At 37.5% G+C, this 14,585-nt stretch overlaps 6 protein-coding genes across 10 annotated transcripts; 4 read left to right on the top strand and 2 right to left on the bottom strand.

The window, feature by feature from the left end:
- The first annotated feature begins 673 nt into the window (after positions 1 to 673).
- LOC17890062 (protein pxr-1) lies at positions 674 to 3,083 on the top strand. 2 transcript variants are annotated; one of them, XM_023783853.1, is made up of 5 exons: positions 674 to 803; positions 1,830 to 1,931; positions 2,262 to 2,397; positions 2,533 to 2,603; positions 2,708 to 3,083. In XM_023783853.1, the coding sequence occupies exons 2-5, from the start codon at positions 1,830 to 1,832 to the stop codon at positions 2,912 to 2,914; spliced, it is 516 nt and encodes a 171-aa protein (XP_023639621.1). In that variant the 5' UTR covers positions 674 to 803; the 3' UTR covers positions 2,915 to 3,083. The 2 variants fall into 2 exon arrangements, with proteins under 2 accessions (XP_023639621.1, XP_023639620.1); XM_023783852.1 differs by lacking the exon at positions 674 to 803 and adding an exon at positions 1,264 to 1,487.
- A 41-nt stretch (positions 3,084 to 3,124) lies between these two features.
- Positions 3,125 to 5,846, bottom strand: LOC17887992 (mitogen-activated protein kinase 6). The gene is made up of 6 exons (XM_006294287.2): positions 5,450 to 5,846; positions 5,081 to 5,210; positions 4,444 to 4,581; positions 4,023 to 4,355; positions 3,753 to 3,933; positions 3,125 to 3,586 (listed from the first exon to the last, which is right to left on the bottom strand). The coding sequence occupies exons 1-6, from the start codon at positions 5,689 to 5,691 to the stop codon at positions 3,414 to 3,416; spliced, it is 1,197 nt and encodes a 398-aa protein (XP_006294349.1). The 5' UTR covers positions 5,692 to 5,846; the 3' UTR covers positions 3,125 to 3,413.
- A 742-nt stretch (positions 5,847 to 6,588) lies between these two features.
- On the top strand, positions 6,589 to 7,945 carry LOC17888299. 2 transcript variants are annotated; one of them, XM_006295314.2, is made up of 2 exons: positions 6,589 to 6,809; positions 7,493 to 7,945. In XM_006295314.2, the coding sequence occupies exon 2, from the start codon at positions 7,509 to 7,511 to the stop codon at positions 7,710 to 7,712; it is 204 nt and encodes a 67-aa protein (XP_006295376.1). In that variant the 5' UTR covers positions 6,589 to 6,809; positions 7,493 to 7,508; the 3' UTR covers positions 7,713 to 7,945. The 2 variants fall into 2 exon arrangements, with proteins under 2 accessions (XP_006295376.1, XP_006295375.1); XM_006295313.2 differs by having other exon boundaries at positions 6,589 to 6,821.
- A 132-nt stretch (positions 7,946 to 8,077) lies between these two features.
- On the top strand, positions 8,078 to 10,086 carry LOC17888275 (U5 small nuclear ribonucleoprotein 40 kDa protein). The gene is made up of 2 exons (XM_006295406.2): positions 8,078 to 8,252; positions 8,821 to 10,086. The coding sequence occupies exon 2, from the start codon at positions 8,855 to 8,857 to the stop codon at positions 9,884 to 9,886; it is 1,032 nt and encodes a 343-aa protein (XP_006295468.1). The 5' UTR covers positions 8,078 to 8,252; positions 8,821 to 8,854; the 3' UTR covers positions 9,887 to 10,086.
- Positions 9,975 to 11,512, bottom strand: LOC17887774 (molybdopterin synthase catalytic subunit). Of its 3 annotated transcripts, none has more exons than XM_006296068.2 (2): positions 11,313 to 11,512; positions 9,975 to 10,768 (listed from the first exon to the last, which is right to left on the bottom strand). In XM_006296068.2, the coding sequence occupies exon 2, from the start codon at positions 10,659 to 10,661 to the stop codon at positions 10,068 to 10,070; it is 594 nt and encodes a 197-aa protein (XP_006296130.1). In that variant the 5' UTR covers positions 10,662 to 10,768; positions 11,313 to 11,512; the 3' UTR covers positions 9,975 to 10,067. The 3 variants fall into 3 exon arrangements, with proteins under 3 accessions (XP_006296130.1, XP_023640014.1, XP_023640016.1); XM_023784246.1 differs by lacking the exon at positions 11,313 to 11,512 and adding an exon at positions 11,187 to 11,298; XM_023784248.1 differs by lacking the exon at positions 11,313 to 11,512 and adding an exon at positions 11,059 to 11,174.
- An 88-nt stretch (positions 11,513 to 11,600) lies between these two features.
- On the top strand, positions 11,601 to 14,535 carry LOC17887891 (cysteine synthase, chloroplastic/chromoplastic). The gene is made up of 10 exons (XM_006295895.2): positions 11,601 to 11,946; positions 12,114 to 12,223; positions 12,310 to 12,367; positions 12,498 to 12,761; positions 13,036 to 13,173; positions 13,308 to 13,359; positions 13,436 to 13,515; positions 13,679 to 13,738; positions 13,866 to 13,946; positions 14,292 to 14,535. Exons 1-10 carry the CDS (start codon positions 11,704 to 11,706, stop codon positions 14,382 to 14,384), a joined length of 1,179 nt encoding a protein of 392 aa, XP_006295957.1. The 5' UTR covers positions 11,601 to 11,703; the 3' UTR covers positions 14,385 to 14,535.
- The last annotated feature ends 50 nt before the right edge of the window (positions 14,536 to 14,585 follow it).

Below are 14,585 nucleotides of genomic sequence, written 5' to 3'. Positions count from 1 at the left end.
AGACAAAATCTTTTGCATAGGATTAGATTTTTGTTGGAAAATTAAAGTAAAATGAAAAGGAGAAACAAAAAGTGGCAAAAATAGGAAAAGCCAAAGCCAAGTGCTCCAATATTTTGTTTCATCTACTTCTTTTTCTTTGTTTTTATTTCTAGTTTTCACTTGAATAATTCACGAAAAAAACGATTGTTGTTCCTTTTTATTATAAAGAAAAGTATCTTTAAAAAACCTTTTGTTTACTTTAAATTCATACGTAAATTTGGCATTCGTATAAGTTGGTAACCTTTTGGTATTATACTGTTATTTATTTACCAAAAAAAAAAAAGACGAGTACAAGAATTAACGAGGCTTAGGCCCATTAATAAACTATATGGGCCGTCTTCTTTTCGAAACAGTATGAGGTTTTTGTTCTTTTTGTTTTCCGATATTCCAATCAACACCGACTTTTCAGTTTTCTTTACTCCGGAATTTAATACAACACAGACTTATCAGCCCCATAACATACATTTTTAAACCAATCCATCACAATGCAACACAACCTTAGTACACACTCCTTTTGGAAATGGATTCTTTGACTATCCTATCACCCCTCTTTATTGCCATCTTCCAAAGATCCTTTAAAAATGTGATCACAGTGATCCTTAGCTTCAATGTGGAAATGGAACGAGCACCAATCCACTTAACCAAGCCTTCATCATCACGTAAAAAGTCCTACCCATACATAACACATACCATTGCTATCATTAGATCATTGATCCATCATCACCATTTCATTTCCGTCTAACTTCACGAGGATTAAGATCGAGGTATACATATAAATATAACCTCTTTTACTTTACTATATGTTGTCTAAGCTTCAGCATTCTTCATAGCTTTTTTTTTATAATCACTTCACTGCATGACAAAAAGTATTCTATGAGATTACAATTAGAGTGAATCTACCATCTCATCATTTAGTAGAGACTGCATTGTCTTGGTTTTTTTTTTAATCTATTTTCGAAGAAAACTAATTTAATCTCTAGATAATGGTGACTATAGATATATAAAAAACAATCGTTATATCATTTGGTTTAATGTCATGTTTTGCATATTATGTCATGATCATATAATACGTATCTACCATCCTTCTCTGGTTGCTGAAGAAAACGTGGCTGAATCAATCAGCACAACAAAACGCTAGAAATCACGTTTGGAAAACGTTTCGTAGATTATAAGGAAATCGAGTTTGGCCTCAAATGTCCCTCTCTGGCTTTCTTTTTCTCAATTGATCCCAGAAAGCTCTCCTCTTTTTTCACAGACCGTTAAAACCAAACCCTCAAAAAGCTTTTCCTAAATCAACAACCTTTAGAGTGTTTCCCCATTTCGATTCTTCTTCATCTCCTCGAATTTTTCTACTCTCGGCGATGGGGAAGAACCAAGCTTACAAGGCTATGCAGAGATCCAAGGTTGGCTCCAGCTCCGCCGGCCCCGATGAGATCGAAGACGGCATGGTTTGTACCCTTTCATACTACAATGATGATACCTTTTTCAAATTCGATTTCTTTCCTTCAAATTTACGATTTTTTTTGTTAGTGTTAATGAGTTATCAATCTCTGTTTGGTGTTGCAAATGAAGCATTGAGTATAAGTTAGAAAGACGTAGCAAGATTCTCCCTTTTTTTTTTACCAAGCAGGCTTATCTGGTTGACCAATTTCAGACACAGCAATTGTGGCTGTGATTTGGGATAAATTGTTCCTCTCTATGGTGTTGAAGTTATTTTATTAATCTGGCTAGATCTATCTGTTTATGCTTATTTCTTGTTACCAAAACATTTCTGATGAGGCGACTCGCAGATGGATGGTTCATTTCATACACCAGAGTGGCATGCTGCTCGTTTGGCCAGTCTCAAGACTACTCAGACTATTACTTGGGAAGAATATAAGAAGAAGCAAAAGGTATAGCTGCTGACCCGATAAATTCATGTTTTTTTTCATAGCTATCCAGAAACTTGGTATTGTCATGTAGGATTAAGTCATTGATGCTATATTGCTTAGGAGCAATACTGTCTTTTATTTAAAACTTTCACCACAACCAGTTTCTTCAATAGATCATCACTTAGAAAGTAGATCCTTTTGATTGCATATTTGCAAGTATAGTAAAGCTGATTTAACATAACATTAGATATCTGCCGCATAGCCTTCTTCTTATCTTCGACGGTTTACTTTGTGTGTATGACAGAGAAGAAATGATTCTCACTCTATATACTTTATGTGGCCGCCTTTTAGGATGAAGAATTGAAAAAGGGGGAACTTGAAGCAGATACTGATAAACTGATGCGTGAATATAGAGCTCAGCTGGATGCTGAAAGGGCACTGAAGCTGTCTAAGGGAAGGAACTATTCTAGCGATAAATCCAGGAAGGGTAGGTTGTCATACAAATATATAATAAACTTAATCTGATGGAATGTCATACAATCTGCAATTTGAGTCTTGCTTCTCTGTGTCAGACGATCTCAATTTGCGTCTATCTTCTCTGATATGCTCTATGATTTTACAGATAAGAAGGAGAGAGATCCCACAGATAAAAAGGAAAGAGATTCAAAGAGAAAGAGAAGTAAAAAGAGAAAGGTGCTTACAACAATTGCTTCTAGCTTAGTCTGAACATCTCCTATAATGTTGTTGGCATGTATCATAGCTTCTGTTAACAGGCATTCTGTGTTTACAATATACAGCATTCGAGAAGGCAATCATCTGACTCAAGCTCATCCTCTGAATCATCAAGTAGTGACGAAGAGGAATCTAGGAAATCAAGGTCAAGTTCCAAAAGATCAAAAAGGGAGAGGAAACACAAATCTAGAAGCAGACATTCAAGCCAAAGTAAAGATGAGGCTGATGGTCCTATACCGCTATCGAAATTCTTTGGCAGTCTTAAGAATTGACACATTGCAAAGACTTGAGATTTGTGTTCAGCAAATACTCAATTTGTATTGGGGTAGCTGATTTGTACTATCCTCGTCTTCCTGCAATAGTTTTAGTTCTTAGCCATCTTTTTTCGGATACAATTTGTTACGCTTGATTCAAAGTTGAAACAATGTACGCATTTCCATATGTTTTATAGAACAAGAAAGTTGACAATATTGGCAAACATGTAGAGACCAAAGGTGGGCTATCATGGCACATGAAAACTATTTCTGAGACAATTTAAGTCTTAATAGCTGCAACAACAAAATGAGGGCAAATTACAAATACGGAAAGGAAAAAAGAAGAAATTATCCAAAAGACTGAAAATAAAAAGTTTGAGCCCCATCCCATTCAAACATCTCCCACAAGTATACACAAAAGACAAACAATGATCTTTCCGCCTTTCAAGAATGTTGTCCAATCCAAATAAAACCAAACCCATGTCTCATCTTCATCTCCCAAATGTTGTTCTTCAAACTATTGATGATATTCTGGATTGAAAGCAAGCGCCTCACGGTAGATAAGTTCCTTCATCTGCTCCTCTGAGAGTGCATGGTTTTCAAAATCAAAGTTGAAAGGTACCGTACACTCTGGTTCATCGCTTATGTCGTGCAACGAGTTCAGGTATGGATGAGCCAGTGCGTCTAGAACTGAATCAAGAATCAAGAAGAGGTGATGACTACTAACTCTTAAATAATCAAGAACTCTTTATTATTTCTTCACTAGATTGAATCCCTCTCGGGGCTTTTGGAATATCCATACAAGAAATTCCAGTTATTTTGCAGATTTAAAATGGTATAGAGGTACGGGACTGACCTGTGATTCTCCGTCGAGGATCAAATGTTAACATCTTCTCGATAAGGTCTATAGCTAAAGGATGCACTGTCGGGAACTTATCGGTGATGGATTGGCGAGGATAAGGTGGAAGCTGTCTGATGTATCGCTTTGCGTTTTCGTTCAAGAACTCAAGCTCTTCTTCTGATGGAGTTCCTATGAGCTGCAAAAGAAAAAATATTGTCTCAATATGTTTCTTACGTGTACAATTTTGAGACTTATTTTTTTTATCAAAGAAGGGTTACCACTTACCTCCATGAGCAAGCGAAGCTGATGGACATGATCTCGTCCAGGGAAGAGTGGTTTACGGTCCATTAACTCCATGAAAATACAGCCTACAGACCAAACATCGATAGCTGCAGTATAATCAGAAGAGTTTAAGAGAAGCTCTGGTGCACGGTACCATCTTGTGACAACATATTCAGTCATGAAATCACTCTCGGAAGTGACTCGAGCTAGTCCAAAATCGCAGATTTTTAGGTCGCAGTTTGCGTTCAGGAGGAGATTACTTGGTTTCAAATCCCTGTGAAGAACATTTGCGGAATGGATGTATTTCAATCCACGGAGGATCTGGTAAAGAAAATACTGCACAAAGAAAAAAGGGAAATAGAGTTGAGTAGTCCACGTTATCAAGTCAAGTTATAGGTTAATAAACAATCTCAAAACTCAAAACCTGGCAATGTTCTTCAGATAATGCTTGATTGGACCGTATGATTTGATGGAGATCAGTGTCCATTAGCTCATACGCGATGTAAACATCGTTGAACACATTCCTTAAAGGTGGGGGGATTATGTCTCTGATTGCAACAATCTGATTTAAGAAAAACAGGTAACTGTTTTATTAATCGGAAATGGTTTACAGTTTAAACGTTGTAATACGCCAACATAGAAATACATATATATTATGCTATTCGATTCCTAGAAATTAGGATCTTTACGCAGATGGAAAACATTATACTACCAAATAAGCATTAAACCATCTGTATCAAATCGAAGAAAATGCACGCACAATACTGTCAACATTCTTGTATAGTCCCTTAAATCTAAATATTGTGAGCAACCACCAGCTACAAACACATTCATGCACAAAACCTAAGTAACATATACAATATGAATCAAAGAGTAATAGAATTTGTGCAAAATCCATCTGTTATTCACCTAAACGTTTAAGTGTATCTAACTAGTGGTTACCATTTTTCAAGTGTATTTAAATCTCCAATCCTATTACGCTCTACATAAGGCTATAAACATACGAGATTCTAAGTTAAAAAAGAAGGAACACAATGACTTTTTTTATAATACAAACTCACATTTTCGTGATCCATATGACGAAGCAGCTTGATCTCGCGGAGAGTCCTCTTTGCATCAATCTTATTGTCGAAAGCGTTAGCGATTTTCTTAATTGCAACGCTCTCGTTCGTTTCAGAGTTCATAGCCGAACTGCAAAATCAAATAAAACACAGAGACACATTAAAAGGATAAATCTTTCATTGAAGAAAACCGTATTAAATACCAAACCCCATCATACTAAAGCTCAAAACGATACACCCATCAATCAATTTTACAAATTTCGGATCAAAAGAACGCAACTTTACCAAACCCAATCATCAAAATCATATCTTTTATCCAATTAAAAGCCAAAATCAAGAAATTTGAAACAAAGAATCGGAGAAAATTACCAAACGATGCCATAAGCACCCTTGCCAATGGGCATGATCGGAGGCTTATACTTAGCGGTGACCTCGAAGATGTTTCCAAATATGTTGTACTGGATAAACCTACCACCATGGCTAAGAGTCGCCGGAATATTCTCAATCCCAGGCATCTGAGGCGGTGGCTGAGAAGGAGGCGCGGCAGAAACACCACCAGGAGCATCCGTCATCTCTGTATCAGCCGCCGGTTGACCCGAACCACCGTCCATGACCGGTAAAGATGAAAGCTTTTGGGTTGGTGTGGATCGAGGAAGAGGGAAATGGAAAATCTTGTTTTTAATTTGGGGTGAGTGAATACGAATGAATGAAAAGGGAAAAAAGTTTGATATACTTTGGTTTTGGGGTCAAAACAGATCTGAGAGAGAGTCATGTGCGTGTGTGCGTTATATATGTACGGATCTATTAATGGGTTTTCTTGGGTCTTCACTTGACCCGTGTGTAAGCAAAGTATGCCACTGTTCAAAGTTTGATTCTCTTTTTTTCTTTCAAGTTTTTATGATTTTACACTGTTAAAATTATAGTATGCTGTTAAAAATTCCTTGATTTTTCCATTGACTCCTACTGATATGTTTATACAATCACCATTTTTTCGTTGACTTTCTTGCTTCTACAAATTCCTTGTTTTATTAACAAGTCATTAAAAAAAAACATATTGTTAACAAGTTAATAACATTATCTTTGAATGTTAATGTTGGGTAAAATCAAACCACAAATAAATGTAGTTATTGTCATTGATATTGTTTTGTTCGGTTCTACTTATTTTCGCGGTATTTTTTAAAATATCATAAAGTTTACGTGGATTGAAAGGCACGTAAAAAATATTAAATTCTAAAAAATATTAATTAGATTTTCATAAATTCATCGAAATTCCGATCAAATTGGCGATTAACCGTTACATTTTAAATGAAAAAGATCAAAGAATTTGTATTTTGATAGTGTGATTGAGGTCATAACATTGAAACATGCATAGCTGTGGGCTATTTTGATTTTTAAAACAATATGGTGGTTCAGTTTAAAATTATTCCAAAATTACAAGGATCTTATCAGATATTTTTCACAAAACAAAGCAATAAACCTCTTCTTCTATTGTGTTACAGTTAGGTTCGAACAGGGGACGGCTTGTTTTCTGCATCGATCCCTCTTTCACTACTTGGGTTTAGGGTTTTGATAGATAGGCAAGTGGCCACGACACCGAGCGTCACCGAACCAGTTGTCACCTAAATACGAAACCTTTAGGCTTCTGTCGCATTGGGCACATTTCTCTGTAGAAGGAAAGAAAAATATTCAGCTTTCTGTATCTACCGGATTTTCGAGTAATCAGCGAAACGTAAAGCACCAGGTTCCCTTCGATTCCATTTCAATTTTGTGATCCTTGGAATAATTTGTTCAAAAGAACCAAATTTTCATTGATATATTCTGCTCTGGTTTCATTTTTGGCATTTTGATCTGAGAACTTGCATCGGTTGGGATCAAAAGATGCTAGCTTTGGATGTGTAGATGTAGAATTAGAGCTTATAATGCCTGTTTTTTCTGCTTTAATTTTGACTGTGGCTGATGATTGATGGTAATTATTGATTGAAGCTAAAAAAGCATCTGATTTGCGTTGACTATTGATCTGCTCCTATTTTGCCATAGTGTTTTGCAATCTTCAGTTGTTCACACCATGATCATCTTTGATTTTGTTGTGCTTAGCAGTGTCACTATGTCTTGGCTTTGTAGTTCTTCGGATGAGCATTAACAATTGGGAGGGTCTTTATATTCAATCGATTTAAATTTTTCTGTTTTCATCATATGAACAATATGTCAATGATCTGCGATGCCTTAGGGCTTCTGGAGTCTCACTTCTACATTGTTAAAAGGAGTAACTAGAAGTTGTTATTTGCATGCTTCTCTTTTGTTACTCATCCTACTATTTATGAAACTGTGATTGTGAAGATTGAACATTGTTACTCATCATACTTGGGTTTCTCTGTAACATGTGACAATTTTACACTTTCTTGAATCTTGCAGGTTAAAGACTTTAACAATGGCAGGATTTCCAGGTTTTAGTCACCTTGGTCCAAAAAGCAAGAACGTGGTTGTAGCGGGTGGATTAACGGCTTTTGTTTTTGGGGTATACTTCTACACAATGAGGGCTGTTGGTGGCACGGACGAACTTCAGGTGGCCATTGACAAGTTTGAAGGCCAAAAACAGGTTGAGACCGATAACAAGGTTCCATCTAAGGTCTAATCCTCACCGGCTCGATATGCCCCAACTAAACCCGTTGTTCATCTTTGTCTTCCAAGTTCTTTACTTCACGAGTTTGGCTCGTTTGTTTCCGACATGAATTGGTATCTGTGTTTGAGTCTCAGTCCAATCCCTAATACAGTGTTTAAACAAGAGAACGTCTGATCAGGACATGGTTTTAATGTTCTTCACATTATTGTGGTAATTGTCAACTTTATCATAATCTTGTACCTAAATGTTTGGCTATACATAAAACTCTGTTGAAGGTTCGTTACCCACTTTGTCTGGCTCAAAGATGAAAGGTGATGGGTTGTTTTGATAAAAAGAATAGTATCGGGTTCATTCTGACATTACTTAGAAAATACAAAGGTTTTATCAGTAATTTGCAAATAAATAAACACGATCGAAAGAGAGGAATAGAAATCTGAATCTCTCTCGTCCTCTTTCTCGCGAGCTTTTGTTTTTTTCTCTGGGTTTAGGGTTCCGGTAACTTTGCAAACGACATCGAGCGATTCGTGCCTCTTTCCCCTTCCGTCGACTTCGGTACGTTATTTTTTTTCTCTGTAACGAGCGATGTTAGGGTTTCTCTAGTAAGCGATTTCGTTCTGTGAAGTCGTCTGCTGAAAAATTTTGGTATCTATTAACCTTTTTTTTCGTCAACTCGTCACTGTCTTATACGTAATTGGAGCTGGGTTAGGAATTTTTGTTTCGAGGTTGACGAATCGGGCTCTTAGCTTCTAGATTTGTAGCTGTTTTCTCGGATTCTATTTGATGTAATAGAGCTACAGGTATCAAAATTGATCTGTGAAACCTGGCGTGAATTCCTTTTTAGTATCTGGTGTAAGACCTCAAGCTTTAGAGAGGTTTTGATTGTTTTATGATATTCGTTTATTCTCAAGCGTAAGTATCTCAAACACAATGGAAACGAAAGGTAATTGGCATCTAGTACTCTAGTAATGAGACAGTTAGGCTCATGTTGCTTTTGTAGGCTTTTAGTTGAGATGTGCAGGTTTTCTTATTCTTCTTGGTGTTTAGTATTTTGATATTTGGATCCAACATTTGTAATGTAGCATTCTGATATAATCTTATCCTTTTTTCTCATGGCATTCAGGTTCAACTTGGTTTACAGTTAAAAGGAGGCTAAGATGGAAATCATGCCAAGAGAGAATGAAAACGCTTTGTCAGGTCCTAGGTCGATGGAATGGTCTACTGTCCCACACAATGCTCCTCAAGGACCTGGTCCCAATGGCAAGAACCGGACATCGAGCTTGGAAGCACCTATCATGTTACTAAGTGGACATCCGAGTGCTGTGTATACCATGAAGTTCAATCCAGCTGGAACTCTAATTGCATCAGGGTCCCATGACAGAGAAATCTTCCTCTGGAGAGTTCACGGGGACTGCAAAAACTTCATGGTTTTGAAAGGTCACAAGAATGCAATCCTTGACCTTCATTGGACCAGTGATGGCTCCCAGATTGTATCAGCCAGTCCAGATAAAACTGTAAGAGCATGGGATGTTGAGACTGGGAAGCAAATCAAGAAGATGGCTGAACATTCGTCGTTTGTGAATTCTTGCTGTCCTACACGTAGAGGACCACCGCTTATCATCAGTGGATCTGATGATGGAACTGCTAAGCTTTGGGACATGCGTCAAAGAGGAGCCATACAAACATTTCCTGATAAATACCAAATCACAGCCGTCAGTTTCTCTGATGCAGCTGATAAGATTTTCACTGGTGGTGTAGACAATGATGTTAAAGTTTGGGACTTGCGTAAAGGCGAAGCCACAATGACACTTGAGGGCCATGAAGATACAATCACTGGTATGAGCTTAAGTCCAGACGGTTCCTACCTTCTCACCAATGGAATGGACAACAAGCTCTGCGTGTGGGACATGCGTCCTTATGCTCCACAAAACCGATGCGTAAAGATCTTTGACGGGCATCATCACAACTTTGAGAAGAACCTACTCAAATGTTCATGGTCACCTGATGGTACCAAAGTTACTGCTGGTAGTGCAGACCGTATGGTTCATATATGGGACACAACAAGTCGGCGCATTCTGTACAAGCTCCCCGGCCATACTGGCTCTGTCAATGAGTGCGTTTTCCACCCGACTGAGCCTATCATTGGGTCTTGCAGTAGTGATAAAAATATCTACTTGGGAGAGATCTGAAGTTTAAAAGCTGTGAGACCTTAGCAACTCTAAATATCTACTTGGGAGAGATCTGAAGTTTTAAAGCTGTGAGACCTTAGCAACTCAATTTGAAATTGAAGTCTTTAGATTCAACGATGTGCTTTAAGACATTTTGTTTATTAAGAGTAAAAACGAAACATTGCTCTTTTGCTACAAGTAATCAAGAAGAATATTTGTTATCTCCTGTAATATCTTTATGGTCTTCATCTTCTTCTACTCTAACTTTACTTCCACAGCAACCTCTTCTATGTTCTTCAGTTACAGGTTTCTTCACTAAGCTGTCTCTTTTCTCTGCGAGCTCCAATCTTTTCTCCATAAACTCAGAATTCTCCTTCCAAATCTCTCCATTAGTGTAAACCTCTTTCTTCCAAATGGGAACTGATGCCTTCAGCTCATCAATTAAGAACTTGCAAGCATCCAAACCATCCGCACGGTGAACAGATGAGACAGCGATGAACACACTGGTTTCTCCAACAGGAACTGGTCCCAGACGATGAGCAACTGCAATCTTATGAATGTCCCAAGTTGATCTAGCGGTTGTACAGATCGTGCTGAGGCATCGTGTGGCCATCGGCACATATGCTTCATACCTTAGCTCCAACACTGTCTTGCCCTCGAACATGTCTCTTGTAGTGCCTGAGAATGTCGATATAGCACCAGCTTGAGGGGCACTGACATAGTCAATGTACTTAACAACATCAACTTTGTGACCTTCCTCCAAGATCTCTATAAGGTTCTTCTCCTCTGCAGACATCTTTGTCCCAATGATACAGGAACCTCCTGAATAGTAAACCTCAATACAAACGATGTTCTAAGAAGAGTGATCAGAGCTTAACAGATGATCCAACCACAAATTCTAATCTGCAATTAGAGAAAAGTGACAACAACTATGAATATCCCATTTATTATCATCGAAAACTAATTAAACAGACAATTTGCAAAGTCAAAGGCAAACAGAGCAATAGATAATAGTAACTATTATCATAATAGCAATCACAGTTTTTACTGGCAGAAAAATACGAATTCATTCATCTTCGTAATCCAGAAATGGAAGAGTCAAACCAACACAAACTCAAAAACTATGGAAGAAGAAATAGCCAAATTCGAATCAGACTAGAAAACAAACGCACAAAAACTCGTCTAAGACTGACCAAAATCCAGAGCTTTGCCAAAATCCCAAAATCCAATCTGGGTTCGAGGTTTTCTAGATTGAGGATCGAATGGATAGAATCACAGAAACACAGAGATAACGACAAACAAGAATCGTCTCTTTCAGTACCTTTTCTACACTAAAAATTGATACTTTTCTCTGTTTCGAAAAGTTTGTAATAACTTTAACAGCTACACAGAAATTAAAAGAAGGCAAAGAACAAAACAAAAGAGATCCTGAAAGATTTTACTTGACCTTTGAGAGTTTGGTAGGGTAGCATGATGAAGATGAACATGTGCTCTATATTCACCTCCTTATCAGATTAGTAGGTAGGTGAGATTGTCAAACAAAAAAAAACAAACCTTTTCTAATTTTTATCTCAATTTTTTTTTATAGTCTCTGCTTTTCTCCAGATGCTCTGTTTTTACCATTCAAAGAAAAAAGATAAAATCCTGTAAAAAGATGCCAAATCTATTAAATTTTTTGATTATACATCCTATAGCGACGTCGTTTGGAAGCTACAGTGCGATCCAATCAGTGTCTTCAAGTTTAGACTGCATCTCTTGTCTCTCTCTTCTTCTCCTCTGTGTTCCACTGTATAATATTCGGAAAGTGAGGAAGATACATTGAAGCAGAAGATCAAGTTATGGCGGCGACATCTTCCTCGGCTTTTCTCCTTAATCCGTTGACTTCTCGACCTTTCAAATATTCGCATGGGCTCTCTTCTGTCTCCTTATCCTCTAGAAAGGCGGCTACTTTCGATGTTTCCTCAGCTGCTTCCACGCTCAAGAGACAGAGCCGGAGGTGTTGCGATGTTGTGTGCAAGGCTGTGTCCGTCAAGCCCGAAGCTGGCGTTGAAGGGCTCAATATCGCCGAGAATGCTGCTCAGGTTAGATTGGGGGGTTTCTTTGTGAGTTGTGTTTCGATTTCATCTGTATAGAGATAGAAGGAAGCTAAATTGAGTTACATCTGAGCATTAGGCTTGTGAATTTTCTTTTTATCTATGTTTGACTTTTGCTTTCGTTGTCTAATCTGATTTTCTCAAAATTGATTCAGCTTATTGGGAAAACTCCAATGGTGTACTTGAACAATATAGTCAAGGGTTGTGTTGCAAGTGTTGCTGCTAAGCTTGAGATTATGGAACCATGTTGCAGTGTCAAGGATAGGTATTGTGTTACCGATTTGTTTTTGGGTTAGCCATCTTCACATATCTATGCTGATCTACTGTTGCTATGGTGAATGGTGATTTCAGGATTGGGTATAGTATGATCACTGATGCTGAAGAAAAGGGACTTATAACACCTGGAAAGGTATTTGATGATGGATTTTCCCTTTCATGTTGTTGTTAAGACTTAAAGAATGAATTGAGAAAGCATTGGTGAATTATTCTACATTCAGTGTCACGACCTCTGATTTTCTTTTTTTGCTGCTTATTTTTAGAGTGTTCTTATTGAATCGACGAGTGGAAACACAGGGATTGGCCTTGCATTCATTGCTGCTTCAAAAGGCTATAAACTTATCTTGACGATGCCCGCGTCCATGAGTTTGGAAAGGCGGGTTCTTTTGAGAGCATTTGGAGCTGAGCTTGTTTTAACTGAACCTGCAAAAGGCATGACTGGAGCAATTCAGAAGGCTGAAGAAATCTTGAAGAACACTCCTAACTCCTACATTCTCCAACAGTTTGACAACCCTGCCAACCCCAAGGTCTGTAATTACTTATTTTTTCATAATATTCCACATGTGACATGAATCATGAGCTACTGCTATCCATCCCTTTGAACCATAAGAGGAGAATATGAAAGGGTTTGTTAGGGAAAATATAGAAACTCTTGTGCATTTCTTTTTACTATTTATCAAGATTACTGTTTGTTGTCTATGGTATATAGGATTGAATCATCATGACAGCTATGGAAACTCTCTGGTTCCATTTATTTATGTTGCAAGTATCTGCTACTGTATTAATATAAAGAATATGCAGATTCACTATGAGACGACTGGTCCTGAGATCTGGGAAGATACAAGAGGCAAAATCGATATATTGGTTGCGGGGATTGGAACTGGTGGAACTATCAGTGGTGTTGGTCGTTTCATCAAAGAAAGAAAGCCTGAATTGAAGGTATATAGCAAGGGGGATTGTAGCATCTCAACTGGAATATATATGTAGATGTTATAAAGTCTGTAACTAGAGATAGGTTTGTTCAATTAAATAGTAAAAGTTATATTTAGTTTGCTGATGTCTACGTGTACCAGGTTATTGGTGTAGAACCCACGGAAAGTGCTATACTTTCTGGTGGAAAACCAGGTAAGGCAGTGATTTTGTTTCTCTGACATGTTACTCTTGTTATCTTGAGTTTATTTGACAAGTATTTGAATTGCAGGACCTCACAAAATTCAGGGAATTGGAGCTGGATTTGTACCTAAAAATTTGGATTTGGCTATTGTAGATGAATACATAGCGGTAAGATCTGTTGGTTTGGTTCTCTAATATTATTCAGTCATCTTGTTCACTTTCAGCAAGACACTAATTTCCCTTTTCACTTGTCGGTTGACATACAACTAAAACTGGCCTGGGCATAAAAGAGTACGATCCAAACTTCACCTGTTTCCTTGCTTCTTAGCAGATTTCCAGTGAGGAAGCTATTGAAACTGCGAAGCAACTAGCCCTCAAGGAAGGCTTATTGGTTAGTTTATTTTTGTTATTCTGTTTGACTTATTTCTCAGTGTGAACCGTCTTCATAGAAATATAAAACGAATGTGATTGCATATGAGAAATCTGTGACGATTAGTGAAAAATTATAACATTCTCAGGTTGGTATATCTTCTGGAGCTGCTGCTGCTGCTGCAATCCAGGTTGCAAAGAGACCTGAAAATGCCGGAAAACTCATAGCTGTAAGTTCTCAATACCACACCCGAGTCCTGTGTCCGTGACCAAGCACTGGATGGTATAAAAAAAGAGTTCTTAAGTTATCTAATCATGAACCTTGGTCTTTTTAGAGTCTTGCTACTTATTTTAACCTTTGTAATTTTCTAAGTAGTTGGTTTGGCTTAAACGTCTGATGAACATTTACATTGCATTAATCTCATTGCAAAGAACAAGAGAGAAGCTTATTATTCAATTATTATAGCCCAAAAGAGGGAACCAGTGAAACCATTTTAGCTTATTATGGAGTTAACAGATTCATCATGTGTAGATTAAAAATATTGAGATGTGAGTTGATGAATCTTGGTTTTCAGGTTGTGTTCCCGAGCTTCGGGGAACGTTACCTCTCGACCCAGCTTTTCCAGTCGATTCGAGAAGAGTGCGAGCAAATGCAGCCTGAGCTTTGAGTTTCTTTTGTAATTTCTTGACGAACAAAGACCATCTTCTGTATTTTTTTTTAGACGTATTTAATAAAGAAGGCTTTTTTTTTTTTTTTGTCAACTAATAAAGAAGGCTTTAAACCAGCTAGATTAACATTTAAATATTTTACAAGGATAATACTGTATATATTTACAATTTCGGTCTATTAATAATTTTTAGATAATAGA

The sequence above is a fragment of the Capsella rubella genome, unplaced genomic scaffold (assembly GCF_000375325.1).
Source record: "Capsella rubella cultivar Monte Gargano unplaced genomic scaffold, Caprub1_0 scaffold_4, whole genome shotgun sequence".
In the NCBI taxonomy this organism is placed as follows: domain Eukaryota; kingdom Viridiplantae; phylum Streptophyta; class Magnoliopsida; order Brassicales; family Brassicaceae; genus Capsella; species Capsella rubella.
Note: the sequence above shows the minus strand (reverse complement) of the source record. Positions and strands in the feature narration are given on the sequence as shown.